This window comes from Cuculus canorus, chromosome 1 (genome assembly GCF_017976375.1).
Source record: "Cuculus canorus isolate bCucCan1 chromosome 1, bCucCan1.pri, whole genome shotgun sequence".
NCBI classification, from domain to species: Eukaryota; Metazoa; Chordata; class Aves; order Cuculiformes; family Cuculidae; genus Cuculus; species Cuculus canorus.
In genome coordinates this window covers 101315686-101332703 of record NC_071401.1, presented here as the reverse complement: position 1 = coordinate 101332703, position 17018 = coordinate 101315686, and the positions used below count along the sequence as shown (strand labels likewise).

At 33.8% G+C, this 17018-nt stretch overlaps 1 protein-coding gene across 1 annotated transcript in view; it reads left to right on the top strand.

Annotated features, from left to right (window-relative positions):
- Positions 1 to 17018, top strand: part of NCAM2 (neural cell adhesion molecule 2) — a 271224-nt gene that overhangs the window by 247994 nt on the left and 6212 nt on the right. Inside the window, exons 17-18 of the mRNA XM_054061402.1 lie at positions 12435 to 12639; positions 16310 to 16429. Coding sequence (XP_053917377.1) covers positions 12435 to 12639; positions 16310 to 16429 — 325 coding nt within the window. The remainder of the gene's footprint in view (positions 1 to 12434; positions 12640 to 16309; positions 16430 to 17018) is intronic.

The following is a 17018-nucleotide window of genomic DNA, read 5'->3' as shown; positions in this document are numbered from 1 at the left end:
AAGATTTTACCATTTTGACTGCTGTGGAGAAACACATCTTGCTGCTATGAAGGTTCACTTTTCCTATAGTTTGCATACTTTATTATCCAGATTTGTCCAGAGCACTTCAATGGTTACAATTCCTTAATTTGATGTTTTTATTAAAGTTCAAGTGATTGTCTTTGCTAAAATGTAAATATTAAATTAATTACTTTTTCTCTTTTTTCTTTCCCACTGTCACTTACTTCCTTTTGATACTTTATTTTTCAATTTTTATTTCTTTTTTATAACTTCTTAACTTTCTTCTCCAATTTACTTTTTTTCACACTCTTTATTTTTGGCAATGATTCTTATCCACACAGATAGATGCTGTGAAGCTACTAGACATGAAAATGGAGGCCAATCTCTGCAGCTGAATGCTGCTGTTTTCTCTTTCATTGTAGTCATAAGTTTCTGGTGCATGTTTTGATCCTGTTGATAAGGCAAGCAATATATTTTCTTCCTTTTCCTCTTAATTTTTGTTTACAGGAAACTAGACACAGATCTGTGTATAAAATTGTGCTTTATTATAGTGCTTCCAAAGTTTCCACTCCTAGTTGAAGTCCTAAAGAGTGTAATTACTTCAGTCTGTGCATGTAAAATTCTTCACTGGGCTTTTTGGAAACCTTGTAAGTGTGACAAGTAAGTGTTTGGAAACCTTGTAACTGTGACAAATTCAACACATGATGCTTGTCTTTCCTATCTGACAGAAGCTGGGGAATGTGATCGATGTGATTTAATTATATTTTCTCAACTATATTTTGATTATTAAAAAATCTATGCATAGACCTTACCATTGTGAGTCACATAGCTTTCCAGGTACACCATCAAGTGTTCTTCAATGAGAGTATTTTAATTTTGTTTTAGTCTTTCTCACAGAATTGTGCTTATACTAGCTTGTTCATTATGTACTTAAAACTTTTTGCTTAATATATACATGCTCTGTAGTTTCTAGCAGATTTCAACAAACTTTTGTTCCTAATGTATAATGTATGAATTGATTTAGTTTGTACTATTTAATTTTATGTATGTTTTCTGTGCCTCACTGCAGCCATGCTCCAGCATATGAAATAGGTCTTTGTCCACTAAACTCGCTTCTTTTGCTGTAATGGTGCCACATTCCATTTCATGGCATTTGTTAGACTTGAAGATCCAAAGAGCTCAAGTTTTATCTTTAGTAAGGAAAGGGAAAAGTAGATTTCCCTATTTTACACTTTAAAAGAATTGCTTATGACCTCTGCAACCAGAACAATGTGTACAAAATCTCAGAAAAATGTTAGTTTAGTAAAGGTCTACACAGACTTTTACTGAATAGATTTGATTTTAGAATTTATGTAGTTGACTATGTTTATAGTTCATTCCAAAGAAATCAATGCAATTTGAAGCTAAGGCAGAATTAAATAGTTTTTATTAAGATACTTCTTTTCCAAGTGTTGTTTAACATAGCAAAGATAAAAAATTAATAGTATATGTTGATTTCCCACCTCTCCACCCACTGACTCTTATAGTTCATTTCTTTCAGTTCTCAATACTTTTATCTTACTACTTTGAAATTATTTGGTCAAATTTAAGTTCTTATGTCATTTCACCAGTGTAAGGGATATTCTTATTTCTTGGAAACAGTGATTATGGCCATTTTTGCCAGTTTCAACTTATTCTTGAATGTTTTTACTTTAAACCATCTTTAAAGAAACTCTATTCATCTAAAACAAATAACCATTATTTTAGAAAACTGGCTTGTGTCACAAGTAAGTTGTCTTCAAAATGCATTTGTGTAAATCTGAAGACTAAATTTATTAACAGAAACAGTTTTTTGAAAAAATTACATATTTATTATGATGAAGTAGTTGGAATTCAAGCAAATAGCATTCTAAAAGTCTTAGCTTCATTGTGATCTGTACAAAATCTCTCATTGTGTTAAGAGGGGCCACTCTTTCAGTAGTTGCCCTCACCAGTATGTGCTATCACTTTATCCTAATGTCATGCAATTAACTTGAAATCAATTATGTTGACATGTGCCTAGCATGATATGGTGAAGAAATAGAATTTATATTCTAATTTTTAGAAGTCAAAACTTTTAGTTCTCAGTCAGAGTCAGTTGGAAGAAACCTCTTTCCATGCACAAACAACGTGAATTATGCATTGGCTTTCTTATTAAATTTTATGTGTTGTTTTAAAAAAAATTGTTTAATGCTTAAGTGCTTTCTGAATCTGCAGGCATTAATTAATGAAGTATAGGAATTTTAGCATAAAACTATCTTTTTTAACTAAACTTTTCTCTTTAACTGTGATATAGAGGATTTTGGACTGCTCGCTACACATAACAGATGTCAAAAACTTTCAGGTGTGAGAACACATTTTCAAACGAGTATAACTGACAAGTCCTATTGATTACACTATTTTTGGAGGGTGAGGGTAAGAATCACCTTGGACAGGAAATTTTGCAAGAGGCATTTTTTTCTAAACATTTCTAAAATTCAGATAGTGAAAAAGTTTGTTGTCATCATTGCCACTTTTTTTTTCCCTGTGATAATAAAAAAAAAAACCCTGAAAGTACATGTCAGAGAACTAACATTTGACAAATATCTAGTAAGTAGATTCTGCTTGTATTCCTGGGGGGATGATGACCCCCAAAAAACAGCAAAATAACCCAATCCTTCCCAAGTCTGTCTTCATTAGAAGCCTCTGAAAATCTCAGTTCACAACTGGTCAATAGTGAATCGTTTGATCTTTGCTGAGTGTGCTTCAGCACAAGCATACCATGATATGTTCACAGGAGCATTTTGTCAGTTTGTTAGGAGCACAGTGATACACAAACACCTTGGAAGAGAATAAAAGTCTTTTGAGAGGCTATTGTCTGCAGTCACATCCCTTCTGCATTCTGATTGCATTGTAAGATAAGAACTGGGTGTGTATAAGGAAAAAACATTTTCTCTTGTAGACAACACATACTGAATAATAAAGTAAATGAAATTGTAGATACAGTCACAACTAGTGAGTATCTAGCTCTGGATTTTTAAGGTCTTGAGTAGAACTTAGATGGTCTCATAGAATGAAACATAAAACAGGGCCTCATTAAGGTTGCACAGGCAGTCCAGTTCTGGCATTTTCTTATTTTGCAGCATTTTCCTGATTTCCTAAAATTTGAAAACTTAAAACTTTTCTACTAAACATTTTCCTCCATATTTTACCTCTCATATACTTGTCTTTGTTCTTACTTTTTATAATAAAATGAGATAGGAGACTACTACAAGTATGTATAAAGTAGAAAAATGAAAATTTCTAAATAATTTTCCTGCCCTGATTAAACATTTGAAGTACTTTTTACCAGTTATAAATTTATTATTTTAGCAAGTCATTCTAATGTTGCAGAGAGGTATAAAAGGTAGAAATTAGGGCACAGAGAGTGATCGACTGTGAACTCTCCAAACATATTGTGAAAGAGATAATGAAAAGCCTTGAGAAATTTTAGAAGTTAAATATGCATTATAAATGACAAGCTGGCTTTTATCCTCAGCATCACAATGCCAGTGGGATAAAGAGACAGATTTGGTTCACTTATCTTTCTTCCAACTGATAGTAGCTTCAGCTGGAAACAACATAAGTTTCCCCTGTTAAGTGAGAGATATTTTAGGTCTGCTCCAATATACGTTCTCTGCATTAGGCATTTTGTGGTTATCGGGTAGTTTGAATATGATCCTTTTCTTTGGCCCTACCCCTGATGTCAAAGTCCAAAGAGGGTGAGTTAGGACAGTATTATAGGGATTTTGTGACAACAGAGTGAGTCAGTTCCAGGCAATGTCCCAAAACCTCTATAATGAGAAAGAAAAGGAGGAAAAGAATAATTCCGTGGTTATCATGTATCTCCTGAGATGAATAACTAATACAGTTTTGTTTGTATTTCTCTTGAAGAAAGTTTCATAAATCTGTCTTTAAAAGCAGTGAGAACAAGATTATTTTACAATATATTGTACAATCTCTAGGGAGATTCAGAAGATTTTAAAATTTTGTTTTCCTACAGACAAGAATGAGGAAAAAGTAAAAAGAGACATTTTCAAATTAAATTATAATTGGTAGGTATAGACTGAACAGCTTTAAAATTGTAGTTGAAACTGTATTAAGGTGATAAATATGTCTTCATAAATTGAATTTAATGTTCTGCTGTCAATAGTAGTTATATGTTAGATAAGTAAATTTGTTCCTTTAAAAGTAGTAATTGTAAAAGGGATTTTAGTTCTTTTGATTGACAGTGTAAAATGTTACTATTTTTTCAACATTGTCACATATTTTGAAATCGTAATAGTCAACTGTCGGTAAGGCTGAAGTCCTAAAATATTCTATGCTGAACTTATGCCTTAAATCAAAACGATAGCACAGAAACTTAAAAAGAATAATGATTATTCTGTCATACAACAGTATACGTCTAACAAACAATATTTTTAAAACGTTTTGACTTACAACTTCTTGAATCTAAGGATGGCTCCCTTCTTAATCAGATTTTAATTGTTTTCTTTCTTGTTTTCAGAGTTTTTACAAACTCCTAACATTTGCCAATTATATATTTACATAATATAACTTCAAATTTTATCCTTCATTTATTAAGTAGGGATAGTAGAATATAAATTGCTGTCTGGCTAAATAGGAGAAATGTTGCCCAGACAAAGGCATGTATATATTTGGAAATAAAATATATCCATCTGTTTGGTCTTATAAGTTGTGCAAAAAATACTATTACCAAGCAACATAACATTCTAATTAATTTTGTGGTAGAAATGTAAGGCATTGATGTAAAAAAATATATGATGTGCATATGAAAAATAGATATTTATAAGAGAAAAAGACATAGTGGTTTAATTAAATAAATAACCAGATGATCAATACTCACTTAGATTCCTGGGCCTTACCATACATTATCTTTCCAGCATGCAAACCTCATTCACTGAATTTAATAGCTCCACTGACGTGCATGCAAATATAAACGTCACTAATTAAGACTGAAAAAAAACCCTGTATTTTTTTTAAAAACAGGTAATAGAAACTTGTATACAATTTCTGCTTGTGCTAATAGTTTTCAATCTTCTACCCATTGTCCAGTATGTTGAGGATTTCTAATTGTTCATTATTTCAAGATTTTTAGGAAAAAGGAAAAAAAAAAAGGACTCTTACTTTTAGGAATCAATTTGAAAAACATCAAGACAAATGTAGATTCTGAGGGCTTAATGACATAAGAGACTGCTACATCTAGAGCTCTTTTGAGCTTATCACATTGTACTTCATCCATTCAGTTTTCTCAGGCATATAAGGAATCTTCAGTTTTCCTTTGGTATGCTTTTATCAGGCTTAATGTGTACGTTATGGAAACTCACAGGGAAAATCCTATTCCTGTATCCCAATGACAACATCCCGATAAAGCCAAAGGTGAAAAAAATATCAAAAGAATCTACCGACTTTGCTTGTTTAGAAACAGTAGCTATATGGAAGCTGTATGTTTGAGAGCTGCTAAGTTTAGATGTTTTGCAAGAACTAGATCAAGCAACTGAAGTAAGAATATCCATTTTTGTTCATTTTTCTTTATGGTCTAAAATCCAGATAAATTGTAGTAGCAATTCTTGCCACTGTACTCCCATTATATTTTGTGATATTATTAGTTCTGAATATTTATTTTATATGTTTAACTCTTTGTAGAGACAATTTCTGATGAATACATTATTTTTGTATCATTTTAATTATAATACATGTTAATTGAGCTGTAATATAAGTGAAGTAAATCTTACTGAATGTGTATTTCCAACAGAATTGCATTTGAAAATATACACAATGCGCTCAAAACAATTTCTATGGAAAAATATTGCAAGCATTGCAGCTTCCGTAGGATTCTGTTTTCCAAAACAAGGCAAGAAAAAAATCTGGTTTCAGAGTAGTTTATTTTAATTTGTGAAACAATGGCATATTTTTTCATTTTATTCATATTTCACCACCATTTTGCTCCACTGATTTCTTTCATGCATGCAGTACTTGCTGTCATCTCTCTGCTTTCTCCCTGAAGGATGTGTTCATAGTGTAAACGTAATGTCCCTCAGCATCTTTCCAAACACAGTGTCAGGAAATGTATGTAACTTTGTGCATCTTTCATCTGTTGTTCACAGTTCATTTTAGCTTATGCAACTTCTGTCTTCATTTTTGTAATAAAGAAAACTGACTTAAAATATTTTTATCTGTAGTTTCTTTATTACTGATAAACACTTCTTTTCTTGTCTTACCTACATTGTGTTTTTAACTGAAGCAATTGTATAAATATTTTTGTTTCAACTGTAAACTTCAGTGTTTTATACAATAGTGAATATTAAAAAGCAAACAAACAAACGAGCAAGCAACATTAAAATTATAATTCCTCATTTTTTAGTTTTATTCTTATTAGGTGGCTCCCATCCTACTCCACTAATGATGCAAGTATGTGAAATGTCTCTATAAATACGTAGCTGGAGCACTAGATCCATACTGATTTAATCTGACTGCTCAAAACCGTTGTATCCCAAAAGGCAGATGTTTTGTACTGGAAGAAACTATATTAGTACACAACACTTTCACACCAAGTACAGCTCTGCTGACATTTGCAGTTTTACAAGTGTAACTCTTTCAAGAAAAAATACACACAATATACCAACAGCATTTGTAATTTTCTTTTTGTAGCTTATGCTATAAAATGATTATATATTAAAAATATTATTCCCAGTAATACTTCTTAAAACTGTTGTGCTTGCCTTTACGTATGTCTTAAAGAGCTAAAAGAAAGTGCTGTCAAATAGTAAATATTTTACCAATTTGAACAGAATCTCAACATATTTGGACTTTTTTTTTCAGTTCTCCTGACTACAGTACTCTGATTACAGCTGTCATCCAGTATGACAAAAAATCTCTCAGGTCTCTGTAGTATGTGCGCAGTGTGATTTTTAATTGTCTCAAATAACACAATTAAAATAATTTGACCTTTCATGTAATGGCAATACCGAAACCACATGTATCTGAATGTTTTCAGTGCATACGTCAATCTTAGACTGCACGGGTTCTTAGAAATTCCTCTGAGAGACACATTAAGCAAATCTACTGTCAGTTTGACTGGAGGATTCTGGGACACAGAAATTTAGTCATTTTCCCAAGGACCACTTAAAACCTGAGCACAGAACTGACACCACAAACTCCACAAAGCTGCTGTCATGGCACAACTTCTCCACCCTCGATGCTGGCCTCTCTTTGCCTTTCCCATTAGCTGCTTCTTGTCAAAGGCAAAAAGCATTGCTTTCCAACACATGTAAAGTGTTAGGTGTTTCCTCCCATTTTCTGCCTTGAAAGTATTGAGAAAAGCATATTGATCAGATAGCTGAAGTGAGAGCAGCTTGCCCTCAAAGTGCATTTTCTCTCTTTGCCTTATGTGTCTGCTGCTTCTGCAGAAAGAATGAGGAATTCTACCCAGTTTTTCCTGGGTCTTCCTATACAAGTAGACAAAAAAGCACTTTTTACTATGGTGACTGAGTAAATATATGAAAAAAAAAGGGGTCACTGGGGAAGAAAAAGCATTAAAATTAATGTTCATTATAGCCTTGTTAGCATCTTTTTGTATTAAGGAACAAGATAGAAAGGATTTACTGTCATGTTCTCTTCTGCATCGTACATTTCCCCCGTAAATGATTTCACAGAATCATATTTTTTTTAAAAAAAAAATGATACTGCAGCTGTATTGATTTTTTTTTTATTTTATTTGAAGGTAGACATGTAGCTGCTGGGCACTTACCTGGCTCAAAAGTCAAGTTTTATTGTTTTAAATTGCTAAAAGCAGCTCATACAGTTCTGGCTGTGGCAGACGTATTATTGGAGCTTGTTTGGAAGGGAGAGAGAGGTCATTGGTTCTTTACTCCATTCTGCCTCCTATGATTTTAATCTCAGTAAGGTGCAGGAGCAGGTAGTGATGGGATGCTTTAGAATAAAGCTGAGAAATGGTTCTTCTCCTAATTATTACAGTCTTCCAGCATCATACCATTCTCATGCACTAGAAAAATCTATGTACGTGCTGCCTTCATGTGGTACCCGAGACAGAGTTCATTCTCGGTACCTGTAACTTGTAACATTTGCTGGGTGCCACACACTCCTTGCACACTGATTACCCACACCAAAGGACCTGGAACACACAACAGCTCCATTAAAACCCCTCTTGAACATTTCCTGTTGGAAAATTAAGGGGGAAATGTTTTGACAGGCAGTGAGTAAAGTTATGCAAGTCCTACAGTTTAGATATGTCCCCTTTTTAGTACAAGAAAATGCAAACTATTAAAAGGCAACGAAATATAAATGTTAGACATAATAATTTGTAAAAGGTCTCTTTTAGCTGCTATCAGCTGAGAAATTATTTCCATGTATGATGTCCAAATTCGAGTATATTTATGTCCCCAAAGAGAGAGGAGAAGAAAAAAAAAGGAAGCAATTCAAAGCATCTTGAAACAAATGAGTAATTGCAATGAGTGAAATGAAGAACTGACTTTGGGTACTTAGTTTCCTGTGTACAAAATGTACATGTACACTCTGTGTGCATATGTAGATAGTGGCTGTCTCTTCAGACCTGCTTCCCTTTAGAGTTTCTGATACAGGCTCCTTAAAAGAAGTCACTCTGAATTTACATTTGAGGGTCCGGAAAATTTATCGTTCCGGTTAGTTCTCTTCACTAGAAAATTCTGTTTTATTTGCCAAAGTTCTTCATTGTTCTTTCCCATTATTCTAATAACTATTTGTGCAAAAGTGATCAGTTATTTTATTAGAAGATAGAGATACAACTTATTTGAATAAGTGGGAATTTGAAAATTGTGAATACTTTCCATTACAATTATAGAAACATGCCTCCTTTTTTTAATTGCATTTCTGAAAGTTTTGTAATCTTATTTCATCAAGTAGTCACAAATAAGCACTTACTTGAAGAAGCAGAGAAATGAAGTGACTAAAGTTAGCAGTTTCCTTTATTATTATCACAAGGTGTATTATATTATTTAGGCCATATTCTATACGACAAAGAGTATAACTTTAAATTTAGCATATTTTGACAAATTGTAATTAAAACTTTCAGAACCATTGAACTTACACTTTTTTCAAAAAATACAGTGTTTTCAAAAGCTTTAAAAGCATTGGATTATTAAGACAGGTATACAATAAACCTTTTCACACAATTGTTAAGAATTGATTCTTTCACATTAACATTGAATTCTTATGATTAAAAATAAGTGTGTTTTCAACCAGAAAGAAGATATATATAGTATATAAATACTTCATTGTTATAGAACACAAAGTTGGCACTAGGCTTTTGAGTCCATTTGGTACGTACAGGAACACTGCAAAATAAAACGTTCAAAATCGTTGCTGCTTATAGTGTATTTTTTTGTATTGCTTAAGAATTGTTGCAGCAAAGCTAATCTCAATTTAGGGCAAAACTTCTTGATAACAAAGTTGTTTTTCAAAGATGATTGAAAAGCAATATGTAATATGATACAAATATTTCATCTAGTCACAGAATTAGTACTTCTGTTGATGTCATAATGTATTAAGACAAAATTTCACATTCTTTTGATACCATAGGTATATTAGGATTTGATTTTTGAAAGCACTCAGGACAGGCCTAAGTCTACTTTAATAGTAGTTGGCATTAGTTGTAAAGCTAGCTGTAAAACTGACTTTTGTGGGAGTACATAGACCAGTACAAAGTCCCAGTTGTTTAAGAAAGAACAGAGCTAAGCCGAAGACGAACTTCTTAAAAATTAATTTTATATTTTTTCACTAATATTAATATTAGGTGCTTTTAAGACAAGAGGCGCTCCAAGTACCTGAAAAATCTAAGACAGCAGAGAAGGTTGGTAACAGCCATGATTCTTGCCCTGCTGCAGGATGTGTTCCTGTCACTGTTTGACGTGTGGGAGATTAAGGAAAGAAGTGTCAGAAAAGTCTTGGGAATTGTAAGAAATCACTTTCAAGTGTTGTGAAACAGAAACCTGTGTGAATAAATGGATTGCAAGCAGGAAAAATAGGATTTGGGACAAGTAGGGCTGTAGTAAGGATGGGGAATACTGAATGAAAAGGAAAATATCACTTATAAAGAAACAGAAAAATATGCAATAGTTAAATACTTAGGTCTCAAATGTCTCATCAATACCAAGAAAATTAAAAATTAAAACCAAAGTTTTCCCCACTACCACAGCAATGAATATGAATGTCATTGTACAAAGGAGCAATATTGTCACTATAAACATTCCCTTCACTTGCCAGTGAAAATATTGTGTAGGCTTTTTTGTCACTGAATCATTCAGAGTGGGAAGCTTGCCCACATCACAATGTTCCAGTGACACTGAAAATGCTGTTTACATCACTGAAAAATGTATGTCTCCATAGTAAAATCTTCTTAACACTGCATTAACAAAAAAAAAAAAAAAAGGAAAAAATCCCCAAAGAAATGAACAATAACAAAACAGTCCTGAATCCTTCTAAAAATATCCTTCACATCCACAGTTCCCTTTAGATGTTAAGAAGGTATAGAGAGGAAAACTTTTCTATATAAGGCAAAGAACTGGACTCTAGAATTTATTGGTATAATATCTCTTGAAAAAATATGTGTTTTTCAGTAAACAGTAACTATATCTATTTATATCTCCCTGACAATTCAGATTGATAATTACAAATTACTGCAATTACAAAGGAAGTCATCAAATAGATGGGTAGAGAAAGTAAGTTTTGGAAGATGTATCAGAAATTATACTTGTCATATTTAACTAGGAAAGTTAAACAAAGAAAACAAATTCAAAGAAAACTAATTCATGTGCAATGTGAACTTCCAACATTACTAACAGGCCAATGCATAAATGAAATATCATTTCATTGCTGTGTCGTTATTTTTGTTATTTATATAGTGGGTTTTAAGTCTTCCAAAAGAAAGGAAAATAACTTTGAAGTAATATTTGTTTAGCTGCCTGTCCCTCCATGTAAACATGTACATTGAATTCTGGCTTATTATGTAGTAGCATTCTGAAGAACAGTTCTATAATAAAACAACTAATACAATAGACAATTAAATCGATTGCATAAGAAGTAAAATGTTCAATAGTTAAAGGAGGTTTAATAAAAAGAAGATAATGATTATAGTAGTAGCCCCGTTAAAACTTTTATATTACTTTATGTTATGTTTTGGTGTCTGTTACAGCTGTATTCAAGTAATCTACTGTCAGAAAAATCTTGGCAGAAATTTTGGCAACAGGCATAGGTATAGCTGAATGGAAGTGTACCATTACACTGCTCAATCATGCATCACTCCAAGGCATGTTAACATTGCATAAGTAATTCTGATGTGCAACACCTATGTGGAAAAGAACCCAGTTCCACTCCACTGTGGAGATTTCTTAAGACAGCATCACACAGGACAGTTTCTGTGCTAGACTGACACCTTTTTTTAACAAAGGGGGTGCATGAACCATTGCTGAGGTGGCTTTTTTTTCATTAGCTTTTGATCAGATACAAGTCCTCTGTATAATGGTCATCTGAGTTCACAGACAGGATAATTGTTGTTCTTCTCAGAATCACAGTGTTCAAACGTTTGTAACATTATTGTCTATTATGGAAATGTCAAATGAGTCAAGACATTAAAATATTCTTTCTGAGATTTGTAATGGAGTAAAATTAGCTAAGCATCAACTGTCATAATACAAATACAGAAAGCAAGATCAGGTGTGGAATGTGTTTATTTTGAAGCGTATGAATGTCTTTTCCAAGTACAAGACTGCAAAATGAGGTCTTAACTCTACAATGATTTAATAATATGCATAGTTATCCTCATACTAATTGTATTAGGACTGAATGTGTACAGCTGTTTGCAGAGTAAATAGATTGACCTAACTTCTTTGAAAACTTGCTCATTCTACTTTAATTAAAAAAATGACCTTTACAAGAATAAGTACCGCTTTAGCACTCTTTTAAACTTTCAGTAATTCTGCTTAGTGCCACTGCTAATTATATTTGAAATGTAGAAAGCGATAACTTATATCAACAGTTATTATGCTGAACATTTAAAATGTTTTTCTTGGTCTGCATATTGATACTGTCAGTCCTAAAATGTTAAGATATGATATTATGTGTTATTAAATAATGTCATTTATGTTCTGTGACTATACTGGAATTTTGACAATGGGCAATAATATGTAGAAAAGGGTTTTTTCTGACATTTTTTAATCAGGTTGTATACACGTTTAGTCTTCAGGACTGTTTATTTCCATTAATTCCTGAATGATTCATTTCTAAACATCCTTCAGCTTCCTGCCCTACTGCTCAAAAGCTTGGGAAAATATTATTCTTCGGGATTAATTTTATTAATACATTTTAATTTTGTTTCTTTCAAGACACTCTTTTTAATGGTCTTGGACTTGGTGCTGTCATTGGCCTGGGAGTAGCAGCCCTTCTGTTAATCCTGGTTGTGACTGATGTTAGCTGCTTCTTTTTACGACAATGTGGGTTGCTAATGTGCATCACCAGGAGGATCTGTGGGAAAAAGAGTGGTTCAAGCGGAAAAAGTAAAGAACTGGAAGAAGGAAAGGCTGCTTACTTGTGAGTATTAGTCACATATTTTGGAAACATTGTTAAAAGAAAAAGTTGGCCGTCCAACTTATATTAACTTCATAGACATTTTGTGGTGTGGCAGAGGGAATTAATAAAATGTTTCTATTACTTGGGAAAGTATTCCCCTGAAATGTATAGAATTGTTTGTGGTTGAATGTTGCCTTAAAAGAAAAATGCACATAAAAAACCTCATTCGCCATACCTCACTTTAAGATGACCTCTTTGCGCAGCTTGACACAAAGGAAATCAATTGTAATTCAGTAATATTTATAGGCTCATCTGATGTCCCTGAGGAACACGTAACAGATCATTGCAACTACCTTTCTTCTAATCCATCTTTGAGCTGCTAATACCCAAAAGCTCAGCATATAGTTGTGTCAGTGCCAGTAAATCTGGAAGTAAAGGACATATTATTATGGAAGAACTTGAAAGAGTTTTTCTTCTCAGATATAGCACTTGATGGAAAATCCTGTTTCTTGCCCATAGACTTTAGGAATAAAAAGTATTGTAGATTTTGAAAAATAGGAGTGCTGAATTGGATGTGGGTGAGATGCCGATTCGTGTGATTGTTCTTAAAAGCAAAAGTTAATGATTGCTAAGCATAAGTGTGGAAAAAAACAACCCCAAATCTTACAAATACCCTGTATGGTGGCTACTTTGTCAGCGGAATGCAAGTAAACTGAGCAAGTATGTTTCCTTAAATTAAAAGAGTGGAGAGTGAGAACTCTGGCAAAACGCGTCAAGTACTGATTAAATAAAATAACACTGCTTTAAAGACCCAATGTTTACAGAGTTTTCAACAGGTAAACTGGAGAGATGATTACTTATGGTCCCTCATTTTAGACAGCTCCTTTTTTCTAAGTAAAAAATTTATCATTTCCTCATTATATTCATCCCATAGACCTCTTGTATATACACAGTAATACCTTTGAGAATGCTGTCTTTGTGTGATTTAAATAACATTTAGTGGTCCAGTTCCTGTGTGCTGTAGCCCTTCCAGTAGTTAGGCCTTGCAGTTCACTCTCCTGCAGCTTCCCAGATCCCATTCTTCCCCATATGCCTGTAAAGAAGATCAGATTTCATGGCCCTCATTATTCGTAGCTGTATCAGGCTTGTGTGTTGTCAGCAGTGGGTGTGTAAACATTTCTTTTTTTGTTTTGGTTTTGGCTATTGGGATTCAGAGACTGTGTCTTTCTTAGATGACATTTTTCGGTTGGGTTCTCAACCCTTTTGGATACATCTCTGTGTATCAAAACCAATCATAAGCAGGCACACAGTATTTACATCAAATAATGCTTTTGAATGAAAATTATGGCATAAAATAGCTATTTCCTAATTCTCTGCAGCTTACAGTAAGAGAAAGAATAGCATCATTTTTTTTTTTCTATTACGTGAAGCCAATGTGTTCAGGTCAATAGAATCAGGATGTGAAGCTTCTGGCTCTGACTCAGCTGTCCTTTCTTATTAAGCACAGCTTTAATTTCGTATTCAAAAAGTGACCAAGTATGAATTGGTGTACAGACCATTTCTAAATGGGAAGATCTTAGGGAGCTAAAGATGCAAATGTCACTTGACAGCAGTTTATACCTTGCTATCAGCATCTCATACCTAAATGCCATTCCATCGTGTCTCAGAAAAGCATAAAGCTTTTCACATAATGTTAATTACTTAATGACCTTTCTTTTGCAAGAATAACTGTCTTATTTAAATTTATTTCTTTTCCTTGTTCAGTTGATCTTCAGTCAATCAGATCTTAAATGTTTAGGACTGCTATGGTCATAAATAAACATTAAAGTGAAAATTTCAGGACAAGCTTGAAAAGTTAAAGTTTGAATTTATTTAATGCCAACTGCCATTCCATAAAATACACTGATATTTCCGTCTTTAAAATCTGTCAGTTTGCATTCTGGATTTCTGATTGACTATGTGGTATAATTCTTTGTTATATTTTGATTGTAGGATATATATAGTCATTAATTATGTTCCATATATAATGCATGTAGATGATATTATACAATGCATGTAACATACACACAGCTGCCCAGAAATAACATGATGTGTTTCCTATAAAACACTTCCCTGTCTGTGGAATTTTTAGTTGTTACACGGTTTGTATTTTCTTTAGAGAGGCATTCCTCAATCATGTGTGAATACTGTTAGCTATTAACATCTTTCTTAGGCTTTTGGTTATGATTGGTATGTTTGTCTGTAGGACAGTAGATGTATAGCCAAACCAAGTAGAACTTAGTGATTCAATGATTCCCTCTACCAGTCCTACTATGATCCATAATCATCTTAGAGTTTTGAGATAGCTATGACAGTTAAGTGCATCATCTACAGAAGTAAGCATGCATCTTTTTGTGTATCTTAAAGCAGAATTTCACTTGCAGAGATGAATAAGTGCGAATCATGCATTTTAAATAATTTTTTGGGTAACAAGAATCCTTTAGACTTCTATCCATTAATCTTTCCCTACTCGTCTTCTTGGCTACACAATTATCAGTGCTACTCTCTTTTTACTGCACAAAGAATTTCCTTAAGAATTCCTACAAGAAGGTGTTCCAGGTGATTCCTGAACAGATGGATTATTGTACTTGTGACAGCCTATTTAACAATTATCTTTTCAGGAATGATACAAAAAATGTGAGATATGAATTAGACAAGAGTTTAACTGGGTATTTGCTATAGTGTATACCAATCTAACTGCTCTCTGGAATATCACAGGTCCAGGAAATTTAAACATAAAAGTGATTGTTCATCTGCAACTCAGTTACCTTGTGTTTGCAGACTGCGGCTAATAAAGTTCCAGGATACAATTTCTGATCTAATGGCAGGAATAGTGGAGAAATATTTGCATGGAAAGAGCTTTTAGTTTGGAAATATCAGGTATATCTTGGGTATCCTTTGTTCTCTCTTTCAGGAGTAAAATTATATTTGAGGTTTTAATTAGTAGTCATATTGTTAATACTTCTGTAGCAGTGAATAGTGCTTTCCATATCATGGCTGTATCACCAAAAGAAGGGTAATGACAGTACTCACTGCTTCATCTTCCTTACAACTCATTGTTCAGTTGGCACAAATGTTATTCATTTTCTTGTATGTGAGAAACTAGCATTTTTTCCTAAAGTGGGGACAATTTGACGTAGAAGCAGAATTTCTTCTCTGTTAAAAGAAGGAGCTAGGTTCTTCTCACACAAGGGCTCTTTACCCCCTTCTGGGAGATGGGATTTACACAATCTCAGGAGATTAAAGTATACCTCATCAGTGTATATACTAACATGAAGGCTCTCAAAGCTGCCAGAAAAGTTCAAGCATAACTAGGCATCAACACCCATATTTATTAAACTATGTTAGGAAAGTTTACATCTATTCCCATGACTAGGCCATAGTCTTATTATTTAGTCATAAACAGAATGCTCTTTTGAGATGGTAATCCATGATGTTTTCAGAGTTAGGTAAGTAACCATGGATACAGGATGCTTTGAAGACTTCAAGGAACTGGGAACACACTGTTAAATACGTCTCTGTGGTATTAGTCACTGATAATTAGTTCCGTTTTTTCTTTGCTGACTTGAGAAAAGGGCTCTTTGTAATTAGTTATGTGCAAAGTGTGTGGCTAATACGATGACATGAGACTAAGACTCTTAATATTTTTTAGGAAAGATGGATCAAAAGAACCGATAGTGGAAATGAGAACAGAGGATGAAAGAATTACCAGTCATGAAGATGGGAGTCCAGTAAATGAGCCAAATGAGACAACTCCCCTTACAGAGCCAGAGTAAGTAGTCTGACATTCCCCAGCGTTTCACGCAGGCTTCTCCTGGCTGTGAGGATGGACTGGGCTTCCCATGTTCTGGGAGGGACTTAAACAGCATCACCGGGATAACATGCTGAGGCAATGCAGTGTAGAAGTGTGTTGGTTTTAAAAACAAACAAACAAAAAAAAAGTTTTGGTTTTTTTTTTCTACAATAATCATTCTGAAATGTGGTACCCACATACAAGGGATGAGGTTATCACTAGATATTTTTCTCTTTTTACTGTAACCCACAGTACAACCATATCTGGGCTTTATCCAGATGGCAACACCAGGATAGTGGCAATCCTGCAGTGTATCCACCACCACCTGTTTGGAGTTTAGCTAGTATTCAGCAAAATTTTCTGGTCCTCCCTTCTGCCCTGACTCCCAAGTAGCTCCTCTTGTGCTCATGAAAACAGAGCTTTTACTGGGATCAGGGGCCACCAGGCAGACATGTTCTGCCCTCTCTTGCCCATCCATTCTCCCTGACCAGAGTCCAGGAGCCCACATCAGGTCCAGCCTCATCAGTAGCCAGTGCCCAGCCCTGGATCCTGAGGTACACAGACTCAG